At 38.5% G+C, this 23,016-nt stretch overlaps 1 protein-coding gene across 1 annotated transcript in view; it reads right to left on the bottom strand.

Moving 5' to 3' along the window:
* The window catches only part of LOC149812108 (uncharacterized), a 28,340-nt gene extending 5,573 nt beyond the window's left edge, over positions 1-22,767 (bottom strand). Inside the window, exons 1-6 of the mRNA XM_089992981.1 lie at positions 22,465-22,767; positions 21,315-21,683; positions 20,923-21,182; positions 13,520-13,661; positions 12,813-13,184; positions 12,529-12,660 (exon numbers count right to left, since the gene is read on the bottom strand). Of these exons, the coding sequence (XP_089849107.1) occupies positions 12,529-12,660; positions 12,813-13,184; positions 13,520-13,661; positions 20,923-21,182; positions 21,315-21,683; positions 22,465-22,587 (1,398 nt within the window). The 5' untranslated portion in view covers positions 22,588-22,767. The remainder of the gene's footprint in view (positions 1-12,528; positions 12,661-12,812; positions 13,185-13,519; positions 13,662-20,922; positions 21,183-21,314; positions 21,684-22,464) is intronic.
* Between the last annotated feature and the right edge of the window lie 249 nt (positions 22,768-23,016).

The following is a 23,016-nucleotide window of genomic DNA, read 5'->3' as shown; positions in this document are numbered from 1 at the left end:
CTCTCTCTCTCTCTCTCTCTCTCTCTCTCTCTCTCTCTCTCCTTTCTCACACTCTCTCCTCCTCGTCCTGTAAATCCCGTTAAAAAAAAAATTGTGTCAGACACGTGTAGGGCACGTGTCAAACATGTGTCGGGGGTTGGTCCGCTGTGTCGGATCCGAGTCTGACCCGGACCCGAGCTGACCCGGCTTCTCGAAGGATCGAAAGCCTGCGCCTTTTTAAAGGCGTAAGCTGTGAGACGAGGGGCAAAACCCTCGCCCCTTCTTCTCTCTCTCCTCTCTGCCTCCCGTCTCCATCTCCTCCCCTTCCTCTGCGGCCATCGATGACCAAAGTTGTCGGCGACCTTTGCTCCCCTCTCTATGTGTCCCCCGACATTCACCTGAGCAACCCCCGATGACACCCGAGCACTCTACCTCTCGTAGCCTTTCCCGACCCGCCGTCGTCGGCGAGCACCACCGCCAGGCGACAACGCTACCACCACTGCTTCCCGCTCCTTTGTCCTCTTCTTCTGTTTGCCATCGACCATCGCCAGCCGTTGGCCGACGTCCAGGGGGCTCCGTCCCCTGCCTCTAATGGGTTTTCCGACAGGGGCTCTGCCCCTTGCCCCCATCCTGTTCCCGGTAGGGGGCTCCGCCCCCTTGCCTCTTTTTATATTCCTGACAGAGGGTGAGGACCCCCCTGCCCTCTATTGTTCCTCGGCAGGGGCCGAAGCCCCCTGCCTCGTGATTGTTTTCCAGCAGGGGGTTTCGCCCCCCTGCCTCCTGTGGTTTGCCAGTATGGGGCGAGGCTCCCCCTGCTTTTGTTTTTTCCGACAGGGGACAAAGCCCCTGCCTCCTTTGGTTTTCCAGCAGGGGGCAAAGCCTCCCTTGCCTTCTTCTTGTTTCCTGGCAGGGGGCGACCCAACAGGGTGTTCCCAACAGGGGGCCTGTCTCTTCATGCTCTTCCTGGTGAGAGGCTTTGCCCCCTATCTCTCAATTTTCAGTGGGGGGGATCTACCTCCCCTGCCGCCTTTGGTTTTCCGGGCTCGCCCCCTGCATCTCGTTTGTTTTTCGATAGGGGGCTTCACCCCCTGCCTTGATCTTGTCGTTGCCTGCCTGTCTCGTTTACAGTAGGGGGCTGCGCCACCCTATCCTGATTCGTGTTCTGACAGGGGGTGTCACCCCCTGTCCTGTTGTGGCAGGTTCGGTAAGAAGCCTCTACTCCCTCCCCTGCCTTCTCTGTCCTAGCAGGCAGGGAGTCCCTGCCTCTACTGCTTTTTGCCAGCCAGGGGTGAGGCCCCTGCCTCTGCAAGGTGCAGAGTCTCTGCCTCTGCAGCCTGCAAGCAAGAAGCCTCTGCTGCCTGCAAGCGAGGAACCGAGCCCCTCGTGATCTTATGATAATAGGTTAGGGTTCAGCTTGTGCTTATTGTGTTTCTTCTTTTAATGGCATATCACTAACATACTAAGCATCGCAGGTTGAACGATGGATCTCGCTCGCGCCCTGTGGTCGAGCTCGTGCTTACCTACGCTGCAGGCGTAAAAGGACCCACAACCCCTCAAGGTAGGGAATTCTTGCGTAAAAGGACAATAAACGGATAAATGCTAAAATAAGGAAAGATAATTACAAATGAAAGAGGATGATGATATACGTATATGTATAAAATATATACGTATGTGTTTTAACTCAAGAACGCGGTTGTGCAATCCTTGTCCTCTTTACTTTCCTTGCATTTTCCTTTTCTATTGATGTCGCGCTATATGTGCCAAGGCTTTTCTCCTGTTCTCTCTGCTCTCTATGTTGTTGATGCTCGTTTGCCTTGACTATTACTTGCTTGTATGTATGTTTAGTTGAGGTACAATTTTGTACTTTGTGCACGATCTTGTGTACTCATTTGCTTGCGTGTTTGATTGGCCAAGGTACGGTTTTGTACCTCGTGCATTGCTTTGAGTATTCACGTATTTGCTCGACTGTTAAGCTGAGGTATGATTTTGTACTTTGTGTATTGCTTACGAGGTTTTGCGCTCGACATGCAGTCTTGTACTTTAGGGATCAATTGTACTTTATCGTTGTATTATAATGTGCATGTGTATGTTCTTTGTTAGCTTGCAGTCACTGAGTGTAGCTTCGAGCGTATTTCAACTTGTTTATTTGTCTTAAAAGACATGATGCACACTTATGCACTTGGTTCTCCAAGAAGGATAACTTTTAGGCACCAACCTATTTTCGAAACGTATTGTTTCATAAAGCAAATTTCGAAGGCCTTTTGCGAGATAGCGACTGCATCTCCCAAATTGATGTGTTTGGGAGAAGTGTTTACAACTTCAGTTCGTGTATCCGATACAACTCGGATAACCCTGTTTAAGGGCATGTGCATAAGGTGGGTGAAGGTTCTACTGAGGAACATGCGCCATCGCTAGACCAGTGCGAGACCTAGTTATTGGGTTTTCTGGCCAACTAAGATAGTTGTCGTTTTTCTTTCCTTCACGAGACGATTGTTGATAGATTTCTTCTGAGAAATCCATGCCCCTCTCCTCATAGTCGTACCCTTAGTCATGTACGATATGTTTGAACTACGAGGAGCAGGATGAGAGGTTTGTAGTAACCTCGAGGCGTGTTTTGACACTTTCTATTAATCATGTAATATCGATGTTCGCCTAACAGGCAAGAGGCTCGTGACGGTTTAAAGGACCTGAGCATGACAAGTTTGAACTTGAATGGTTACACCATATATTATCAGTAAAGCATTATTGTGGGGATTTCTTTTTGAGAAATCCATGCCCCTCTCATCGTAGTTGTACTTCTGAACAGTTACTTTGCGCACTACGATAAGTAGGATGAGAGGTCTATGTTTACCTCGAACGTGTTATGTCACGTGTTTGAGATCATAAAATAGTGATGTTGTTACCCTCACTATGAGTTGACCCCTCTCATCGCGGTTGTACTTTTGAATAGGTACGTTACGTACTTCGGTGAGTAGGATGAGAGGTGTGTGGTTGCCTCAAACGTGTATTGGCACGTATAATTCACTAAATAGTGACTATGCGCCTTCACAGGCAAGATACTCGAGTGGGTCAAAAGACCAGAGCATGTAAAATGGGACGACGGTTAAGAAACCCCCGTCGTGCTCATTCGACACGGTTAATCAAAAGATAGGATGATACAAAACTCCGATGGATAGGTCCTTTAATGGCAGTTACGGGCAAAAGACTCGGATTCTCCAGTCATCAGAGTTAGGGAAAATGCTACAAAGATAGCCTTCAGGCCACTTCTGCAGAAGTTTGGATGCATCCACAGGTCACTTATGCCTTTGGGGATTTACTCTCTTGGTCATTGGTTGTCCCCTTAGAAGCGGACTCAGTCAGTCATTCGGAGTATCATAAAATACATAACATAATAAAGCCCCGAATCGATCTCGGTTGTTTCTACGTTTCGTGCATTGTGCGTACCCACAACGGCCAGCTAATAATCAAAACAAAATGTAAATTATTCACATTATTATGAAATGTGCGTACTGTGATGTGAATTGCTTGTTTGCTCTGTAGTTCAGCTTTCTACTCATTGAACTATGCACGCCTGTTGTGGCGCTACTCTTGTTGGTTGAACTGCTTACGCAGTTCTTTGCTAGTGATAGATGCGCGTACTAGTTAAATGCTTATGATAATAGCATTACGCTAGTTGCAATATATTAGCATGTGACTTGCACTTTACAATTAATATAGTTACTTGTCGGTGAACTTAAGAATTCAGTGGTAATTACATGCATTGTGAGCTTCGTTATAAATGCTTATTCAGTTTCTATGCTTACTATGCTTGACTGCTTGGTGGGGTTAGTTACTCCCTGCCTATAGAACAGTTGGATTGCTATAAATGCATATTTTACTTGCTCAACACTTTGTTCCTTATTGCTCTTGTATTTAGCTATTTGTTTTACTGGAGTTTTGCTTGCCATACTCGACAACATGTATGGTTAGCTCTGTTTTGTTTATCCTGTTTAGTTGAGCAATTATCTTGCTTATTGCAGTCTTTGTTCTTCCTTGTCTTTTAGACCCCTACTAGTTTTTCGCAAAACTGACCCATTTCATGGGCAGGTGCTGGGCAGGTTGAGGCAGCTTGCGATGGCACAATGACATGAGTTCAAGATGAGACCCTTTCTGTGACGTTTCGTTCCTGATGATAGTTCGGTAAATTTGCATAAAAGTTTTCCTGAAAATCTCTTCTTTGCACAAGTCTTAATTATTAAAAAAAAATCACATTTTCATAATCTATTTGATTTCTTAAATGTGCGGTGTTGCAAATCCGTTGTGTAAGAGAAAGTTTGTGCTATAAAGCGCCCAAGGTCCCTTGACTGGCTATTTCAAACAAGATTTTTCCGCTAAACTTCTATTTCAAACTCTGATAAATGATTGATTTCAAAGCTTTCAAACTTTTCATAAAAAGTTACAAGTCCTGGATTTTGGGGCGTTACACTTTGTCTCCCCTTTCTCACACTCTCTCTCTTTCCCTTTCCCTTTCCCTTTCCCTTTCCCTTTCCCTTTCCCCTTTTCCCTTTCTCACTCGGGGTCGGGGAGGAAGATGAAGAACAAGGAGAAGGAAGAAGTAAAAGAAAGGCGGTGACGCCGCCACGCCAATGGCTAGTGCTGGTGCTGGGTATGCTCTCTCTCTCCCTTCCTCTCTCTCTCTTTGTACCTGTTGAGCCCGGATCGAGCCACGAATTGAGTCTGGGCCAGCTCAGTCCATTGTGCTCAGTATAAAACAATGACACAGGCTCAGCATGTACAAGCTTAGCTCGGCTTGGTTCAGGCTCAGGACGAGTCTGTACACCCTGTTTTTGGGGGAGGCCGAGCATGTACATGCCAAGCCCGACTCGAGCCCACTGTATGCATCCTACTAAACACTGATCGGGTCAAGATCAAGCTGAGCCGAGCTTGGCTCGGGCTCTACACAAGCCGAAACATCAATGGTTCAAGCTCGGACCAAGCCTATACACATACTTGCTTGAGCAAGCCGAGCTTGTGCATGCCAAGCTCGGCTTGTGTGCATTCCTATATATATATATATATATATATATATATATATATATAGAGAGAGAGAGAGAGAGAGAGAGAGAAATGTTGTGTCTGGCAATTGGGGCGTCTGACTGTTATAGAAAGGTCAACTCTTTTTTTTAATGAATAGAAAGGTCATTCTCCTCCATGTTAATGTTTTTTTGTCACACTAAAATATTACTTGAATTGTAAAACTTTTATATAGCTCGATCTCTCCATGAAGAAATAGCATAGCCATCAGTGGTGGATGACACTAGTTGACATTGTGAAAGTATAAAATGTTCACATTGAATATCACTTCAAAATTATTCTAGGATGCCCATGACTCTATTTTTCTGCATGATATTTATTTGTGGAAACAGTTCTCGTTGCCTTTCAATATGCTTTATTTGATCTTTTGTCAAGTCATTGATCGTTGTATCTATATATTCATGGCATGATTTACTAGCTTATTAGAGCCATACACAGTGACTATGCCTAAAAGGACACTGTATTCAGTATTTTGATGTGCTTTTCCACTAAGAGTGGTATATCACACAATGAAAAATGGTGGAGCTGTAATGAAACAAGGTGTACACAAATACAATGCCACTAAAGGCTACAAGGTGCACAATTACAAAAGCCACTTATGGGCAAAATATATTAAGTCACAAAGGGCTAACACACAAAAGATACAAAATATAATCTTTATTTAAGATTAAATGCACACAAAATGCATTAGAATACATGGGACTTAAAGTCCCATATTTATACACAAAGTGGGGAGTGAGGAGCTCCCAAGTCCCAATATAGTTGTAGCCGTTGAGGAGCCCCCAACAGTTATATATTGTCAAGGACAATAATGCTTTGTTATATAACAAAGGACAACAATAATAAAAATAAAAAAAATAGTTTAACCTCTAATGGGTTGTTCTTATTACAAGGGTCAAAAGACCAAAATACCCCTAGAGGGTACAACAAATTACAGCCACAAAAAATATACCTATATATATATGGACCAGAGTTACCGGAAGCGCCTAAGTAAAAGGGGAAGCGCGCTTCGGAAGTGCGAAATGTCGCACTTCCGAAGCGTGCGGGGAAGCGCGCTTCCCTTCACGCTTCCCCCATGCTTCCCCCATTTTTTCCATTTTTTTTGTATTTTTTATTTTTTATTTTTATTTTTTTTGCTTCCCCCTCGCTTCCTAGGTCGCTTCCTAGACGATTTCCGAATAGCTCCTAAGTGGTCCCACGCTTCCCGCTTCCTAAAATTTTGAAAGTGCCTCACTTCCCGCTCCCGCTTCCTCAACTGGCAACCATGATATGGACATATATATACATACAAAAATATATGTATATATATGTACAAAGGAACACTTATATCATATTCTAACACCCCCTCAAATTCACGGAATCACAATCAAGATTTTGCTTAGTAGAAAGTGGAATATGGGAGAAGGCAGCACCTCATTGAAGAAATTCACCAATTGATACTCAGATGGTATATATGGTGAAGTGATGGTCTTCTTCAAGAATTCTTCACGAATATAATGGCAATCTATTTCAATATGTTTTGTTCGGTCATAAAATGTATGATTGCTTGCAATATAGATGACGCTCTTGTTATCATAGTATAATCTTGAGGGTTCATTTCTCGTAAGTCTTTTAGTATTTGTTGCAACTACACCAATTCAGAAGTTGTAGTAGTCATGGCACAATATTCAGCTTCGATATAGGATAGGGACACCTTTTGTTTCTTTTTGCATCTCCAAAATATCAAAGAATTGCCTATAAAAATACAAAATCTTGTGGTTGAGGGACGATCATTTACATCTCCTCCCCAATCAGAGTCAAAATATGCAATAGCATCTAATGGAGATGAAAATGATAAAAATAAACCATGATTAATGGTATTTTTAACATATCTAACTATCCTCGTTACAGAACTCATATGTAATGTAGTGGGAGAATGTTGTAACTGACTAGCAGTATGAATGGCAGAGGCAATATCAGGACGAGTAATAGAAAGGTAAGTTATAACTCCAATCAATTTTGGTGATATAGAGTTGGATCTTTTAGAGGTTATCCATCATCTTTCTTCATTTTTGCATTGATGACATCTAGTGTATCAACTCTCTTTTCATGAGACCTAACCTTTCAATTATCTCAACTACAAACTTAGTCTAAAATAAAAAATACCCACAGGGTGAATAAAAAACTTTAATTCCAAGAAAATATAAAATAAAAAAAATCATTTCAAAGTTGTTTTTTAGAACAGCTTTGATCTGACTAACTCCTTGTTTATCACCTATTGTGATAATCATATCGTCCACAAAGAGGAGTAAAATAATTATACCTACATCAGAAGAATTAAAAAATAATGCAGTACTAGTATAACAAGATCTAAATCCTAGTTGAACAATCGCATTGCTAAAATGATCATATCAAGCCTTAGGAGCTTGTTTTAGACCATATAAATCTTTCGCAGACGAAGAACTTTCCCATGTGTCAAACCTAACCCAAGAGGAGGTTTCATATAGACTTTTTCATTAAGAGTTCCATTAAAAAAACATTTTTAACATCTATTTGAAAGATAGGTTATTTTCTAATAGATGCTATGGTGATGAAAATTCTAATTGTGGTCATCCTAGCTGCTGGGGCAATGATTTCTTCATAGTTTATTCCATATTATTTACTAAACTCTTTAGCTACTAGCCCAACTTTGTATCTTTCTAGTATTTCATTACTTTTGGTTTTGATTTTGTATACCCATCTACACCCTATGGTTTTCTTTTCAATAAGGGTTGAATCTCTCAAGTTTTAGCCTTTTCTAGAGTTTCTAATTCATTATTCATAGTTTCAATCTATTCATGATGATTTTTGGCCTCATTATAGGAGGATGATTCGATATATGAGTGAATGGCCATAAGACAAGCTCTATAGTTGGGTTTAAATGACTCACAGGATACTAACCTACTAGGTGTTTGGGATATTCTCATAGATCTTCTAACACTAAATTGATATATATCTTGACTTTGAGAATACCTCTCTAATGCACATGGTGGATGGTCTTGAGCACGACGAAAATAAATTTGTATTTCATTGTGAGGTTCAATAATAGAAATATCACTTTCATGAGTGTCATCATTGTCACTCTCATGCCTATCATGAATATCATTACTTTCATTCACATAATCATTAACAATATCATTATCATGCACTAAATCGAGTAAAAAGGAGTGCTCACATGGTTAAGACTCAATTTTTCCAAAATTAATTTTCTTTTTCAAGAAAAGTTATAAAGTTTGTCATTTTCAATATCATAACACCTAAATCTTTTTTAGTTTTCGGCATAGCCTAGAAAAACACAAGGAAAGGCTTTGGCGGAAAGCTTATCATTTTTGTTAGAAAGGATAAAACATTTACAACCAAAGATTCTCAATCTTTTATAATTAGGAAGAATTTTAAATGATTTTTCAATAGAAGAAATATTTTCAAGAACTGCAAAATGCATTCTATTAATCAAATAGACCATCGTAAGAGCGGTTTGGGCTCAAATCCTTTTGGGAACATTTTTGGATATTAGAAGAGTTCTAGTGGTTTCAATAATGTGTTGATGCTTTTTTTCGGCGAACCCATTTTGTTGTGGAGTATAAGAGAAAGATCTTTGATGAATAATCCCTTGTTGATCAAAGTAATTTTTTAAATCATTTGATAGAAATTTTATCCAGAATCATATCTAAATATTTTAATGGAGGCTTTAAATTGATTTTTTACATAACTATGAAATTTTTTAAAACAATCAAATACTTTATATTTGAGTCTAAGAAAATAAATTCATGTGTGCCTACTATAATCATCTACAAATATAACATAGTAAGATACTCCTCCTTTAGACATAATCGATGTCGGTCCCGATCAGAGTTGTCAGTTGGGAAAGCGGGAGCAGGAAGCGATTTGGGAAGTGAAAGCGAGAAGTGAGGCACTTTCAAAATTTTAAGAAGCAGAAAACGCGGGACAACTTAGAAGTGAACCAGGAATCATCTCAAAAGTGACCTAAGAAGTGAACCAAAAGTGACCTACGAAGCAAACCAGAAGCGACCTAGGAAAAGAACCGGAAGAGAGGGGAATGCGAAAAAAATAATAAAAATAAAAATACAAAATTGGGAAGCGCACTTCGCAGTTTTTTTTTAGCGCTTCCCAACACATTTTGGAAGTGACACATTTCGTGCTTCTGAAATGTATTTTGGGGAAGCATGCTTCCCCATGCCCTATGGCACTTCCGGTAACCCTAGTCCTAATACATCTGAATGTATTAATTCAAATGATTCTTTAGATACAAAATGGCTAGGACCAAAAGGTAGATATTTTATTTTTTTCAAGAATACAAACTTCACAAATCAAATCCCTTTCATTATAATTTTCAATAAAATCGAATAAATACATTTTGGACATACTTGGATGTCCTAATCTCCTATGCAAATTTTCAATATCATTCTTTTCCACAAAATTACAAAAAACATGTTTTGATAATTCAAGATTGTCCATAAATAGAGATCTCCACTTTTATGGCCTCACCCAATCGGCTTCTCGAACTGGAGATCCTGTACCAAACAACCATTAGATAAAAAAAAAATATTGCACCCATGGTCCGCAATTTGGAAAATAGATAAAAGGTTTAAATTTAATTGCAGCATCATTTTAACATTTTGGTACATAAAAAGTTTGATGTTTTTGCAAAGTTCCAAAACTTCGATTTTCAAAGAAGTTTCATCGGCAGTTGAAACATAAGAATTATTTGGATTAATATGGCATTCGAATAGTATGAACTCATTTGGAGTCATATAAAAGGAAGCACTGGAATCAAGAATCCAAGAAGTCTTTCCAGGATCAATGCATGTAGATACAGCCGCAACACAGAGGGAAGATGATTAATTTTTGAACATTGGTTGTAGTGCCTCCATGAGTTGTGCTAGTGACATTGAGCCAATTCTTTTGAAGCTTTCGTCTACACCATTTCTTTCAAAAAGATGGCCCTACGGAGGCCATTTTCTTTTCATATCTTTGATCTTCTCTTCTCATCTTTGGGCAAAATGGCCTAATGTAACCCAGCTCATTGCAAAAATGACATTATCTTATTCCTCTTCTTGTATTCATAGTCATTTGAGTTTCTTCCGAAATGATGAGGCTTGTAAGTTCTTCTGTGATTTTCGGGTCTTGACATAGCAAAAAATGATTTTTCATCTATAGAAGAAGTGGGTTTCTTAAACCAATTTTCTTCTATAATTAATTCTTCTAGAGTTTTAGCTATGGTAGGAACACCCCTCTATGGAGGAGAGCCGATTTGGTCTCCTCAAACTCGAGTCTAAGCTCATTGACGAATTGGTAGAAATGCTCTATTTTGATTTGCTTTTCACGGAGCTCTATGTCATGGAGACAATGCCAATTAGGATCTAAAAGAATCAATTCATCACAAAGAAGAGAAAGAGCATTATAGTATTCTCTTATGCTTATGTCTCTTTGGGTCATGGTCCTCACTTTATTTTGGAGGTTATAAATATGGGATATGTCTTTAAGACAATACATATCTTGGAGATACTTCCAAGCATCACTAGCAAAAGCGAATTTTTCCAAAATAGAATATTTTTTTATGTCAACACTATTAATTAGTCATCTCAGGATTTTGGAATGACCCATTTTTTACTCTTTCTATTTTCTTTCATAATCAGCAACAAATTTATTCATTTCTTATCTTTGAAGCACCACCTCTTTGCCATTTTTATTCTTTGAGAGAACAAGTTTTGGTTTTTTTCTCGGAGCCATCCACCAAACCCCACAGACCCTTTTCCCAAATTTTATGTTTTACTATAGAAGCCCATATCACATAGTTAGTGTCATTGAGTCTTATGGGAAAAGAGACGATGACTTCTCGTTCATCCTCCATTGATATAATAGAAGAAGAGAGAGATAGAGAGGGGGAGAGTGAGAAAGAGAGAAACAAATAATAGAAGCAAGGTTTTTTAGGATACCACGAGACCACGATCTCATGTCCACATGAACAAGCTTTATACGAATGTCAATACCGATGGCTTTGATACCATGTAATGAAACAAGGTGTGCACAAATACAATGCCACTAAAGGACTACAAGTGCACAATCACAAAATCCACTAACAGTTTAGCCCCTAATGGGTTGTTCCTATTACAAGGGTGAAAAAGCCAAAATACCCCTAGAGGGTACAACAAATTACAGCCACAAAAAATATACTTATATACATATATATGGACATATATATACAAACAAAAATATATATACATATATATATGTACAATGGAACACATATCATATTCTAATAAGAGCATCCCTGTGACATAGCCCAGTGCAGTCCTGTATTCTGGGGTTCTGCAGAGTAGGCCAGACATGGTCTTGACCTTCTCGCTCCTGCATGCAATGGCTGCTCTCCAGATTCAAACCCATGTTTCTGCACTGATGGCAAGAACACTATACATTGCACTAAGCAATGTCTTACTAATTATCTTTCAAAATTTTCTTAAATGATAACCACTGTCTTCACAGCATGAGAAATTCACGTGCTCAAATGCCTATTTTATGGAAATGACCATCAAACCATATAGATTCTCTGATTTTGGATAGGTGAAATGACTTTATTCTTTTTTATTAGAAGAAGTAATTGAAATTATGTCTTGTTTTCAACTTGAACAGAAGCAACATCTATGTTTTTCTACTTTCCAGCTGTATCTTATGAAATCTAGAAATTACAGATTGTTTGGTTATGAATTAGCTACTTTAGATCTTTTTTGAAGAACTTATTCTTAGAAATAGAAACTGAAAAGGCTTTTATCACAATTTCCTAGCATTGCCCTACTTAAACAATCTTTACAACACTACTTGACCTGGAACTCATTCGTGGTTCACAATTGCCCTAAATATTATCCAAGAAAATACGCTATAAATCCAGATAAATATCTAGGCAATCCATACAAATTCCTCACTTTTAAGGCATATCAAGCTTGTCATTTTCTCTCTATATCAAATTCTAGTTACTCCGATATTATTATAAGTAGGTGAGATTATAATAGAAGCCTCAAAATCGTATAACCTTTATCTGAAAAATATAACATCAAGATTTGATTCTAAAACATTCAATGAAATTATCTAGTTTGTGAAGTCCTCAAAGACCTCAAAACTTCTCAATGATAAAATAGTCAATCTGGACCTTGTTCGAGAATTTCAAGTACCTCTTTAGTAAAAAAAATCTAAAAATGGGAAATAATGAAGCAAGGAATACCGGTGGTGTAGGTTTCCTAGCAACAGAAAGTTTGTAACTTGTCTCTGGTTCCAGGACATTGATCAATTTCATCAATGATGACTTGTTTCCTAGCATTCTTTTGAGGCTCATGAACTCCAAATCACAGCAATGAACAATCAAATATGCCTCCATCAACAGGAATAAACTTAACATTGGCAACATACAGAAATAGGGAATCAATTACCAAGGCTAAAGCATACCTGTTCTTTAAAAATAACAGTTGCAGCATCCAACAGGAATTCCCTAGCAAGTTCAGGACTCTTTGCATGTTTTTGAGGTCGAGAACCATCACCATCCACATCATTGCCATCCTTGTCAACAAAATCATCATCCTGAAACTTAGATAATTGAATAAATGTAAACAAAGAGTACAATCAGCAGAAACCAGGTGCTTCATATTCACAACTTTGACACAATTTCTCATTGTGACATCCAGAAGAAGTTTAGAATATGATCGATTGGAAACAAATGGAAAATAGACTACCTCTTCATCTTCAGCTTCTTCAGCATGCTCAAAAAATCCTCTAATGTTATCTCCTTTGTTAATAGTGACAAAACCATCTCCCACCATGAGTCTGCGATGAACACATGGTCTGCCCTTCAATGCATGTGCTTTTACAATAAGCTCAATGCAACGACCATCTAGCCTCCAAGCTCGCAATGTAATGAAGCATGCACTTAAACCAGACAAATTCAGTCCATCTGCTTGGGCACTCCCATTCATACCAACATCTTCAAACCCCAAAATGTCTGATTTTCCCTCCGTTGTTCCAACAGCCCATTCAAAGTGATGATAAGTGTCAGCAGTTTCACTGAAGGACTGGTGCCAGTCAGCATGAATCGAGGCATTTGATACCTGGAAATAAAAGCTTAGCTAATGTTAAAGCAATCCTACTATAGGAAATAATCATGGATTGACTAATTCTCATGATGTCTCAAATTTGTGCATGTTGTCAAGAGCGTACATTTATTGAATCCCATGAATATAAAAAACCCATCAAAATTTCAATAAAAGGCATGGGAGGTGCTGCTATATTAACTATAAAAAAAGTCAATAAATGATAACTACAAAAGCTATTAAGAGCTCATGAAAAGAAAGCTCTGTGATAAAACAACAAATATTAGAAATATAGGAAAGATTTATCTTCCTCAGAAACTGTACAATAACCAACCAATGATTTCCAAACACACCTCATATTGAAAAGCCGTATCTGCTACACAAAACCAATTGGTGCAACAGGGTTCTCTTCTCATCCGCTTCAGTTCCTTCAACTCTTTGAACTCACGAATAACATTTCTTCTACAATCTCTGCAAAATCTCTTGTTGTCAAACCTGTGACACCAAAGTGATTCTTAAAGATCAGTAACAAGACAAACTATTGTACTGATTAACAGACCATCGGTTCACCTATAGGTCCTATACATGTCAAAACCACCAAATACAAGTATTTTAGCAAGACAAGGCTGGTGATTGCTAGCCGGAGACTTTGTATGCTATTATATATTTCTCCAGAAAAGAGATGAAGTGGCAAATGTTAAAAGAATTAAGAAGTAACCTGGCTCTTAATAAATTATTCAATTCAAAATGAAATTTGCATCTGCCTGGAACAAAATGGTTCCACAACCAGATAACAATGCCATCTTATATGAGCATGTTGCGCTATAGGCTCCTGCAGCATCAATTAGAGCAGTCCCCCCAGCACCTAGGTCACCCATTATACATAGCAAATGGAAAATACATAGGTGTTAGCTGCTCCAAGATTATGCACTGAACCTGATTGATGAGAAGGCACAGTTTATTGACAGGTGAATATGAGGAGAGGTCCTGCTGAAAGATGCCATAGATTGAGCATAGATCATCAAAATGATAGCAATACACAGCCCTTCTAAAGAGGGTGTATTCAACTAGCAACTCATGATGGAACCTTTGGTGGAACCATTCCCCAAAAGGGTCACATGGTGTTGTTAAATTGTATCTCCTATATATATATATATATATATATATATATATATATATATATATATATATATATATATATATATATATATATATATATATATATATACTCATATATATAAATATATTTATACCCAATAAGGGTAAATCGGTCTTCTCCCTCTATTTTACACATTCTATTTATGTAATTTTATACTTTTTTCTTTTTTTTTCTCTTTTATTTGGTTTTTTTTTCAGCCAAAGAGGGGCTCCGAACAGAAAGACGTTGGGGCCCCTCCAACCGTTAGAATTCTAACCGTTGGAGGGGCTCCAAGTCTATATTGGAGCCCCTCTTTGGTCTCCTAAGGTGTATAAATAGGGGTCTTCCCCTTTTATTTTTTTCAAGCTTTTGTAAAGCTTTCTTTGGTGATTCAATAAGAAAGAGTTTATTTTTTATGCCTTTGTGCATGTGTATTCATGCCTTTGTGCACTTGTGAGTGTTCTCCTTGGGCCTTCGTGCACACTTCTTATATCAAGGGTTTTGTGCTTTTATGCACATATTTTCTCTATAGACATTTTCACATGGTATCAGAGCTCGGTCATCAAAAGAGTGGATTGTGTGCTATCTCATTCCGGTGTGTGTCTCGAAGAACGTGCTCCTACCTCATCCTTGGTTTTTGGCATGGAAAACCCTTGCAATACAATTCCTGAGAAGCATACCACTTCAAATAAGCCTTAAAGACTTACTGTGGTAAGTATCTCTACACTTAAAATCCTCTCTTTTCTCAAATGGTGAAAAAAGACTCATTTTTCTCTTGGTTTCAAACTCAATGGATCGAATTACCATGTTTGGGCTGGCAACATGGAAGCTCATATCAAAGATAAGGGGATTTGGGGGTATGTCCAAGGCTCAATACCGGAACCAGAGGCCAAAATCACATTGGTAGAAAAAAAAGAGAAATTCTTGAGGGGGAAGAAAGAACCAAAGCTCTGAAGAATATAGCAAGAAACATGAAGAATGGGAGATGAGAAATTTTAAAATCCTATCATGAATTTTTTCGTCCGTTGAAACTAGAATCAATGCTAACATTATAAAGTTCAAAAAAACATCTCAAGCATGGCAATACCTTGAAAAGATTTACACCTCAAGGGATTTGTCTCACAAATATTACCTTCAAAAGAGGGTCTTGACCCTCCAACAAGGCGAAATGACTATTAGAGAGTATTTCGTCGATCTATCTTCTATTTGAGATGAACTTGTCATGCTTAAACCCAAATGGAGTGAAGAAACCATTGAACTTCAACACAAACAATTAAAAGAATATCGGTTTTTCAACTTCTTAAATGGGCTTAGACCCGGATTTGAACAAATTAGATCTTCTCTCCTATCTTCTTTTATTTCTCCTTCTCTTAAAGATGTCATTACCAAATTAAGTGGGGAAGAAACTCGTATGGGCACAAGCAAGAATAATCCAAGTGTTCTTACAACGCCTTCCAATCAAGAAGAAAATGATGAAGTAAATGTTGTTTCTAGACTGGGTAACAACTTAAGAACATGCAAACCTCCTCATTTTAAAAATCAAAATCAATGAGTAAGAGAAAACGATGAGTAAGGCAGAAAAAGAGAATATAGCAAAATTATGTCATTTTTGTAAAGAACCGGGGCACATCAAACCAGTATGTCTAAAATGGAAGAAGTTGTTGGCTATGTTCACCACATTTCAACCACAAAAAGAAGAAAGTTCATCTACTTCCACCAATGGAGATAGAAGAGAATATGGCAAAATTATATGTCATTTTTGTAAAGAACTGGGGCACATCAAACTGATATGTCCAAAATGGAAGAAGTTGTTGGCTATGTCCACCACATTTTAACCACAAAAAGAAGAAAGTCCATTTACTTCCACCAATGGAGCTCTCTCCCTAAATCAAATCGTGGATGCACTTCAACCTTTTCTCAAATGAGCTATTTTCGAAGTCGTCGTGTTAACATTCTCTCCTCACGATAAGACTTCTTGGCTTTTAGATTCGGGTGCCTCCTTTCACATGACTCCAAATATTTTTTCTCTTTTCGAATATTCAAAAAATGTATCACCATCTTTTGTTTCAACCGCGGATGGCACTTCTCTTTAAATCAAAGGAATTGGAAACTTTGAAAGATAAGGATTTTTTATTCCCAAAATTAGGTTTATACCAAAATTGAATTTAAATTTTCTTTCGGTCTCTCAACTCTCGGACCATGGATGTGATATAAAATTCTCATCTGATAAGTGTTGGATACAGGACCCGAAATGTCAAACTTAGGTTTTCTGACATATTTTTTAGGTATTAAAGTTTTTTATTCTCACAAAGACTATTTTTTATCTCAAACTAAATTTGCCTGTGAGGTCATTGACAGGTCAAGAATCACAAATGACAAGGTTTGTGAAACTCCTGAAATAGTAGGATCGAAGATGAAGATTGATGATGAAATTCCTCTACAAGATCTCACTCCTTACAGACAACTGGTTGGATCATTAACATATCTCAGCATTACTAGACCTGATATCTCTCATGCAGTATATGTTGCTAGCCAATTTCAACATGCCCCTACAACAGTACATATGAGCATCATTCTTCGAATTATCAGATATATAAAGGGAACCATAAATAAGAGACTATTTATATCTTCCTCCTCTGAATTAAGTTTAATTGCTTATACTGACTCTGACTGAGAAGGTGACCCTAATAACCGTGACTCCACCACTGATTTTTGTATTTTTCTAGGTGAATCATTAGTTTCTTGAAGATACAAGAAACAACAGAAGGTGTCTCTCTCATCTATCGAAGCTGAGTACCGAGCCATGACAACCACTACCATGGAAATTATTTAGATTTGGAGGTTGCTGGAAGATATGGGAATATATGTTCAAGGGCCCACAAAACTGTGTTGTGATAATAAAAGTGCAATCTATATTGCCAAAAATCACACATTTCATGAGCGAACAAAGCATATTGAGATGGACTGTAACTATGTTAGAGAAGAATATCTGAAAAGAATTATAGATATTCCTTATGTAACATCAGAATATCAACTGGTAGACTTCTTCACCAAGGCGCTCTTTTTTCCAAGATTTAACTTTCTTCTTGGCAAACTTTCGGTCATCACACCCTAGGTTTGAGAGGGGTGTTAAATTGTATCTCCTATATATATTTATATAGAGAGAAAGAGAGATACATATACATATATATATATATATATGTGTATCTATCTACTCATATATATATATATATACCCAATAAGGGTAAATCTATCTTTTTCCTCTATTTTACACATATTCTACTTTATGAATATGCATGTAATTTTATACCTTTTTATTTTTTTATTTTTATTTTTTTTATTTTTTTTATTTTTTTTTTCAGCCAAAGAGGGGGGGCCAACATAGACGTTGGGGCCCCTCCAACTGTTAGAAGGCTCCAAGTCTATATTGGAGCCCCTCTTTGGACTCCTAAGGTGTATAAATAGGGGTCTTCCCCTTTGTTTTTTTCAAGCTTTTGTAAAGCTCTCTTTGGTGATTCAATAAGAAAGAGTTTATTTTTTATGCCTTTGTGCATGTGTATTTGTGCCTTTGTGCACTTGTGAGTGTTCTCCTTTTGCCTTTGTGCACACTTCTTATATCAAGGGTTTTGTGCTTGTATGCACATATTTTCTTTATAGACATTTTCACAGGTGTGTGGGCACAAATCTCAAGCTTATATTATTTGGATGGTTACTCTCTTTGGACTGTATTGCAGCATCTAACTGTTTAAGCTTAGAGGATGTGACCTTCCAAGCATTGTGCCGTCATGAAGAGAAGCCCTCCATGCATCTCTTTTGGCATTCATTCTTCAAGGAGTTCACAAGAGTGTCTTGGATGGACAGGAGTACACATGAATGAGCAGTCAATAATATAAGGGGCCTCACTGTGTCTCACTGCTCTAGGGTTAAAGATAAGAAATTGGGGATGCTATAGAGTGGTGGCTCCTTGAAATTGGTGGTTTACATGGAAGGATAGAAATCAGCAAACCCTTGAAGGAAGGCAAAGTGTCATGCGTGAGTCCAAAATTTAACATTTTTTGATGCACAATCAAAATGTTGTCTTAGACTAGCTCAGCAGCTATGTCACAGGGATTTGGCCAGACAGGTGCCACACCCACGTCGACGCAACGCGGGTGCGGCACCCGGTGCGGTCAACCCGACCCTGGGTGCGATCAACGCACCCAGGATCATTTTGGTCCATTTTTGGATTTTTTTTTTTAAATTTGCCCTATGAAATGGGGTGTGGAATTTAAAAAAAAAAAATCGTCGGGGGGGGGGGGGGGGGGGGGGAGGGGCGTTTCGCCCATATAACCCCCCGCCCACTGATCGCGCAGCGGGACCCACACCGGGGGGAACCCCCGGACCCCCCTTCTATATATTTATATATAAATATATTTATTTATTTATTTATTTTTGCCACACGCCCACACCCGCACCCATGTGACATAGCTCAGCAGCAACATAGGTAATTCTAATCTATGGTAACCATTATGGCTTTGGGATGATGCCTTGCCATCCATTGCATTGACGTTTCAATTAATAATGTATAAACTAAAAAAAATGCATAGGTGTCGGGAGCATGGTTCACAAATGTTACAAGAACTGACTACTTGGAGATGAGAACTATATTACAACCATCACAGAAATCACTAGCCACATAATCTACAGCCATTTTTGTGAAACAATACAATCTATCCCTGGAAATTGTCCTCATTTCCAGCCAATTACTTCATCATGATGACTCAGGCAGAAATCCAATTCTGAAGACCAGTTTATGAAACACCAGCTACAACAATATGCTTTATTCTCCACAAGAAGGGAAACAGTTCAGGGTTGATCTTTTCACTAGAATATTAAAGATATTGGCTGTTCCAAATTTGTTAATAATGTCAGACCTAGACAGTTATTACCTCTGATATTTACGTTACAATATGTGGAGCCAATGACAAGAAAAAAAACAGACATAACAGCTGATAATTAATGGGAAATTGTAACAGAAATATCGAAGTGATAAAAAATTTACATCAAACTATTGGGAACCCTGAAGAATAGAGAGGGGGGAGAAAAAAATCACTAAAGGTCATGCATGTGAAACTGGTCAGTGGTCACATGCCCCTGCGCAAAGGCCAATTTGAGGTTGAAAAACATTACAATATGTGGAGCCAATGACAAGAAAAAAATCCAGATATAACAGCCGATAATTAATGGGAAATTGTAACTGCAATTTGTAATCAAAAGCATGGTTGACAAGAGTGATTGCAGATCATCAAGCTGTCCCCTAAGTTCATGAGGAACCGGAGGCATCAGATTCTGATGTGTGCACAATATTGAAGGGCAGCAAAAACTGCAGAACAGTGTCCAGTTATCAGTGTTCCACCAACAATGTTAATCTCTTTACTCTTCAAAATCCCACTTGATACAGTAATCTATGATCAAGCCTGACCAGGATTGGATGAAACCGGCTGTCATTCCTATCTCTAGTAGTCTATGTAGGAGATAGTTTTAGTTGTAAGTCTTCGAGAGGCAGTTACAGATGTAAAATTAGTTATGCATGTCATCCTTTCCGAGTGTTTCTGTAAATTGACACTATCAAGAAATATACATTTTGAGTGTTAAAGATAGCAATTTTGTGTACTCAAGGAGAAATACAAGCTCAGAAAACCATGCTTCACAACATAATCATCATTTAAACTATGATGCCATCTTAGAAGTTGACACACTCAAACTCCTTACTCTATTCATTGATGTTGTGAATGTACTAGAAATTCTGTATGATAGTAAAGGAAAAGTTCTCTAACCACATGTTCTAAATCAGATCTAATCATGATTTTATGCATCAAATAAAAGTATAAAACTTTTATCTAAACTCCACTAAAAAAGATAGACCAATCTTGGCCAAAATAATGGATAATAGAACAATGGCCATGGAATTGGTTTTACAGTAAGCTTAAAAAGGAAGAAAGTGTCCTTTTGGTTATAATCAACAGCCACTACACTCGTTTCTTTAGGTTCTTGAAATCTCAGAGACATATACAACTTTTTTTAGTGATGTATTGTGTTTGTGTAATGAGCATTAGTAACCCAGTCTTCATTAAGCACTCGTCCACTTGTAAAATTTCATGTCACAAGTCACAACGTCCCTGTTTCTTTGAACAATACAAATCTATGGCCTCTAATCGACCCATTAGTACTTCAAACTTGTATACTTCAATTTGTTAAGTCAGTCAACCAACTCCTGGATTTGGCAAAGCCATGAACCAGCAAAACACCTCAAAGTTCTGAAACTGTATATGGCAATTTTCTCCATCTCAAGTACTACATTTTGACATTGAGAACCTCCCACAATGTCTAACAACCCAACAGAAATGAAGCAACAACATAATTCTTCTTGGGTTTTCCCAAGACTTCAGTTTTTATCTATGTTCAGAATTGGAATTTGAAATAAACAAGATGCAAATCTCAATTTAGATATCCATGACTTAGCTTTATTTTTTCCTTTTAAAATATTGTACTAATAGGTTCCTAACATGGAAGCAATTCCATAAAAAACAAAAAAATATACCAAAAATGGTAGAAATATGCATCCACACCGACACTAACCTATATATAAGTCTTTCAATAAAATCCTCCTCCTTCATGCGCAAGAGAGAAAACCGTGTTTCATCACCCAGTGCAGACCAAAAATCCACAAGAGCTTCACAAGAAAGCCTGGCTGTATGCAAAGCACATGTTTCCCTCGTCCCATGTCCTCTCCCATAGTTTATCATCCCTTGGCTTAACCAACCTCGGACTCCACCACCGCAAGCATCAGGATAAAGCAATTCCCTCTCACGTTCCCTTGCTCGTGCACAATCAAAAACCTGAAAACTCAAATATTTATTATGTAATAACTTAGCCAAAGAAGAGAAATATAGGGTTAAACCAGTCAGGTCAATCTTTTCTGTGGAGTAATGCACGCATACGGTATCAAAATATAAAAGTGTTTCACATACATTTTGAAGTGCATCAAGTGATGTTCCATCAAGAAAGCAATCTGATAGAGTCAGCATCCCATCCCGAGTCGTGCCCAAGCCTCCCCATGGATGAACCAGTGGGTCATGGGCATCATCGTGGCAGCGCATAGATGCTATATTAGGTCCGCTGCAACTCTGGTTTCTACAGCTTCCAGACTGGCTTGTGAAATTCCCCCTTCCATTTTCCTGTTGTAATGACTTTCCATACATGACAATCTGTTGAAAGCCTTCAAGAAGCAAACCATGGCAACGAGAACAGTAGAGGTTCTTCCTTGCCTGCTCAAAGAGCGCCTGCTTGTCGATTCTCAACAGCTCACGCCGTGCCACAGGCGAGAGCTCACTCCAGAACTAATTCGAAAGAATCATTTCAAGAAAGCAACAATGTTAGAACTTATAGAATTTGATGAGTCTAATAGCCTGTTAAGCTAACTCCATAGTAAGACTCCAGAACTAATTCAAAAGCCACAATGTTAGAACTTAACAAATTTTATGATTCTATTGCCCTAACTCTACCGTACGACTCCAATTTAGAAAATGTGGGGGAAGGAGTAAATTCAATAAGTAAAAAGGCGCAATAGAACAACAATGCGCTAGTGCCTAGCGATTGATTAAGCTGATCTCATTCCACGGAACGAAGGCTGTGTGTCAAGCCAAAAGGAAACTCACGATTCATATTACACTAGCTTGCTCTAGAGCTCTAAAAATAGAAGTATCCAAAAGAAAATAAAGTATCTTTTAAAAAGCTCGTCACAGATCAATGACTCTGAAGCAACTAATGAAATAGTCAATACGGACATAAATTTCACTACATACTTTCAGTCTATCGTCAAATTGGATCTAAATCTCCCAGAAACTGATCAAATTCGCATCCATTTAAAAGAATTATAAATCACAGACGAGTGCAAATGATTAACCAGAACTCGATCGGCTAATCCGAAATCGTTACACGCATTAACTCAGATCAAACACGCGATTCAAAAGATTGATTCCCATCGAAACTCCGAACGATTCTGAATACGAAACGCAACCAAATCAATGGCAGCGATTCGATCACGTCAATATGTATCAAAAAAGGAGCTTGAGAGAAAAGAAAAGAGAGACCGATGGCGATTCTGCTTTTTTCACTTACCTTCTGGAGATTATCGTAAGAGACGTGGTCTCGAAGCTTCGACCAGATACCATTAGACGACGCCGATCCGGATACGCTCGACGGATTGCCGAATTGAGCATTCTTCCGCGCAATTCCCGGCATCTTTCAATCGGTCAGGATCGCTTCCATCCCCCGCCAGATTAATCCCCGGAACGACTCAAACCGATCCCCCGCCGTCTGAGCTTCGTTCGAAGGATCGGATCGGTCAGTCGGGATACGCAAGGCCGCAGGTCGGAAAACTATCGACGGAGATCGAAGGAGGAGGAGAGGAGAGGAGAGGTTTCTTCTATTTGGGCCGATAGTGGTGGCGATGATGTAACTATGTCGTTACATGTCTGGGAAGACAGGTCGCTATCTCGTTCCTTAATTTTTATGTCTATTTTGTACTATTGACATTACGTACAGTTTATTTAGAACAATTCAAGGGTACAAGCTGTTTTCGTGGCAAATATCTGCACTTTTTTTTTGCTAAAAAAGAAATATATATATATATATATATATATATATATATATATATATATATATCCGATA

Source organism: Nuphar pumila, chromosome 17, assembly GCF_984573655.1.
Source record: "Nuphar pumila chromosome 17, dmNupPumi1.hap1.1, whole genome shotgun sequence".
Taxonomy (NCBI): Eukaryota; Viridiplantae; Streptophyta; class Magnoliopsida; order Nymphaeales; family Nymphaeaceae; genus Nuphar; species Nuphar pumila.
The sequence above is the reverse complement of the archived record's forward strand: the minus strand, read 5'-3'. Positions and strand labels throughout refer to the sequence as shown.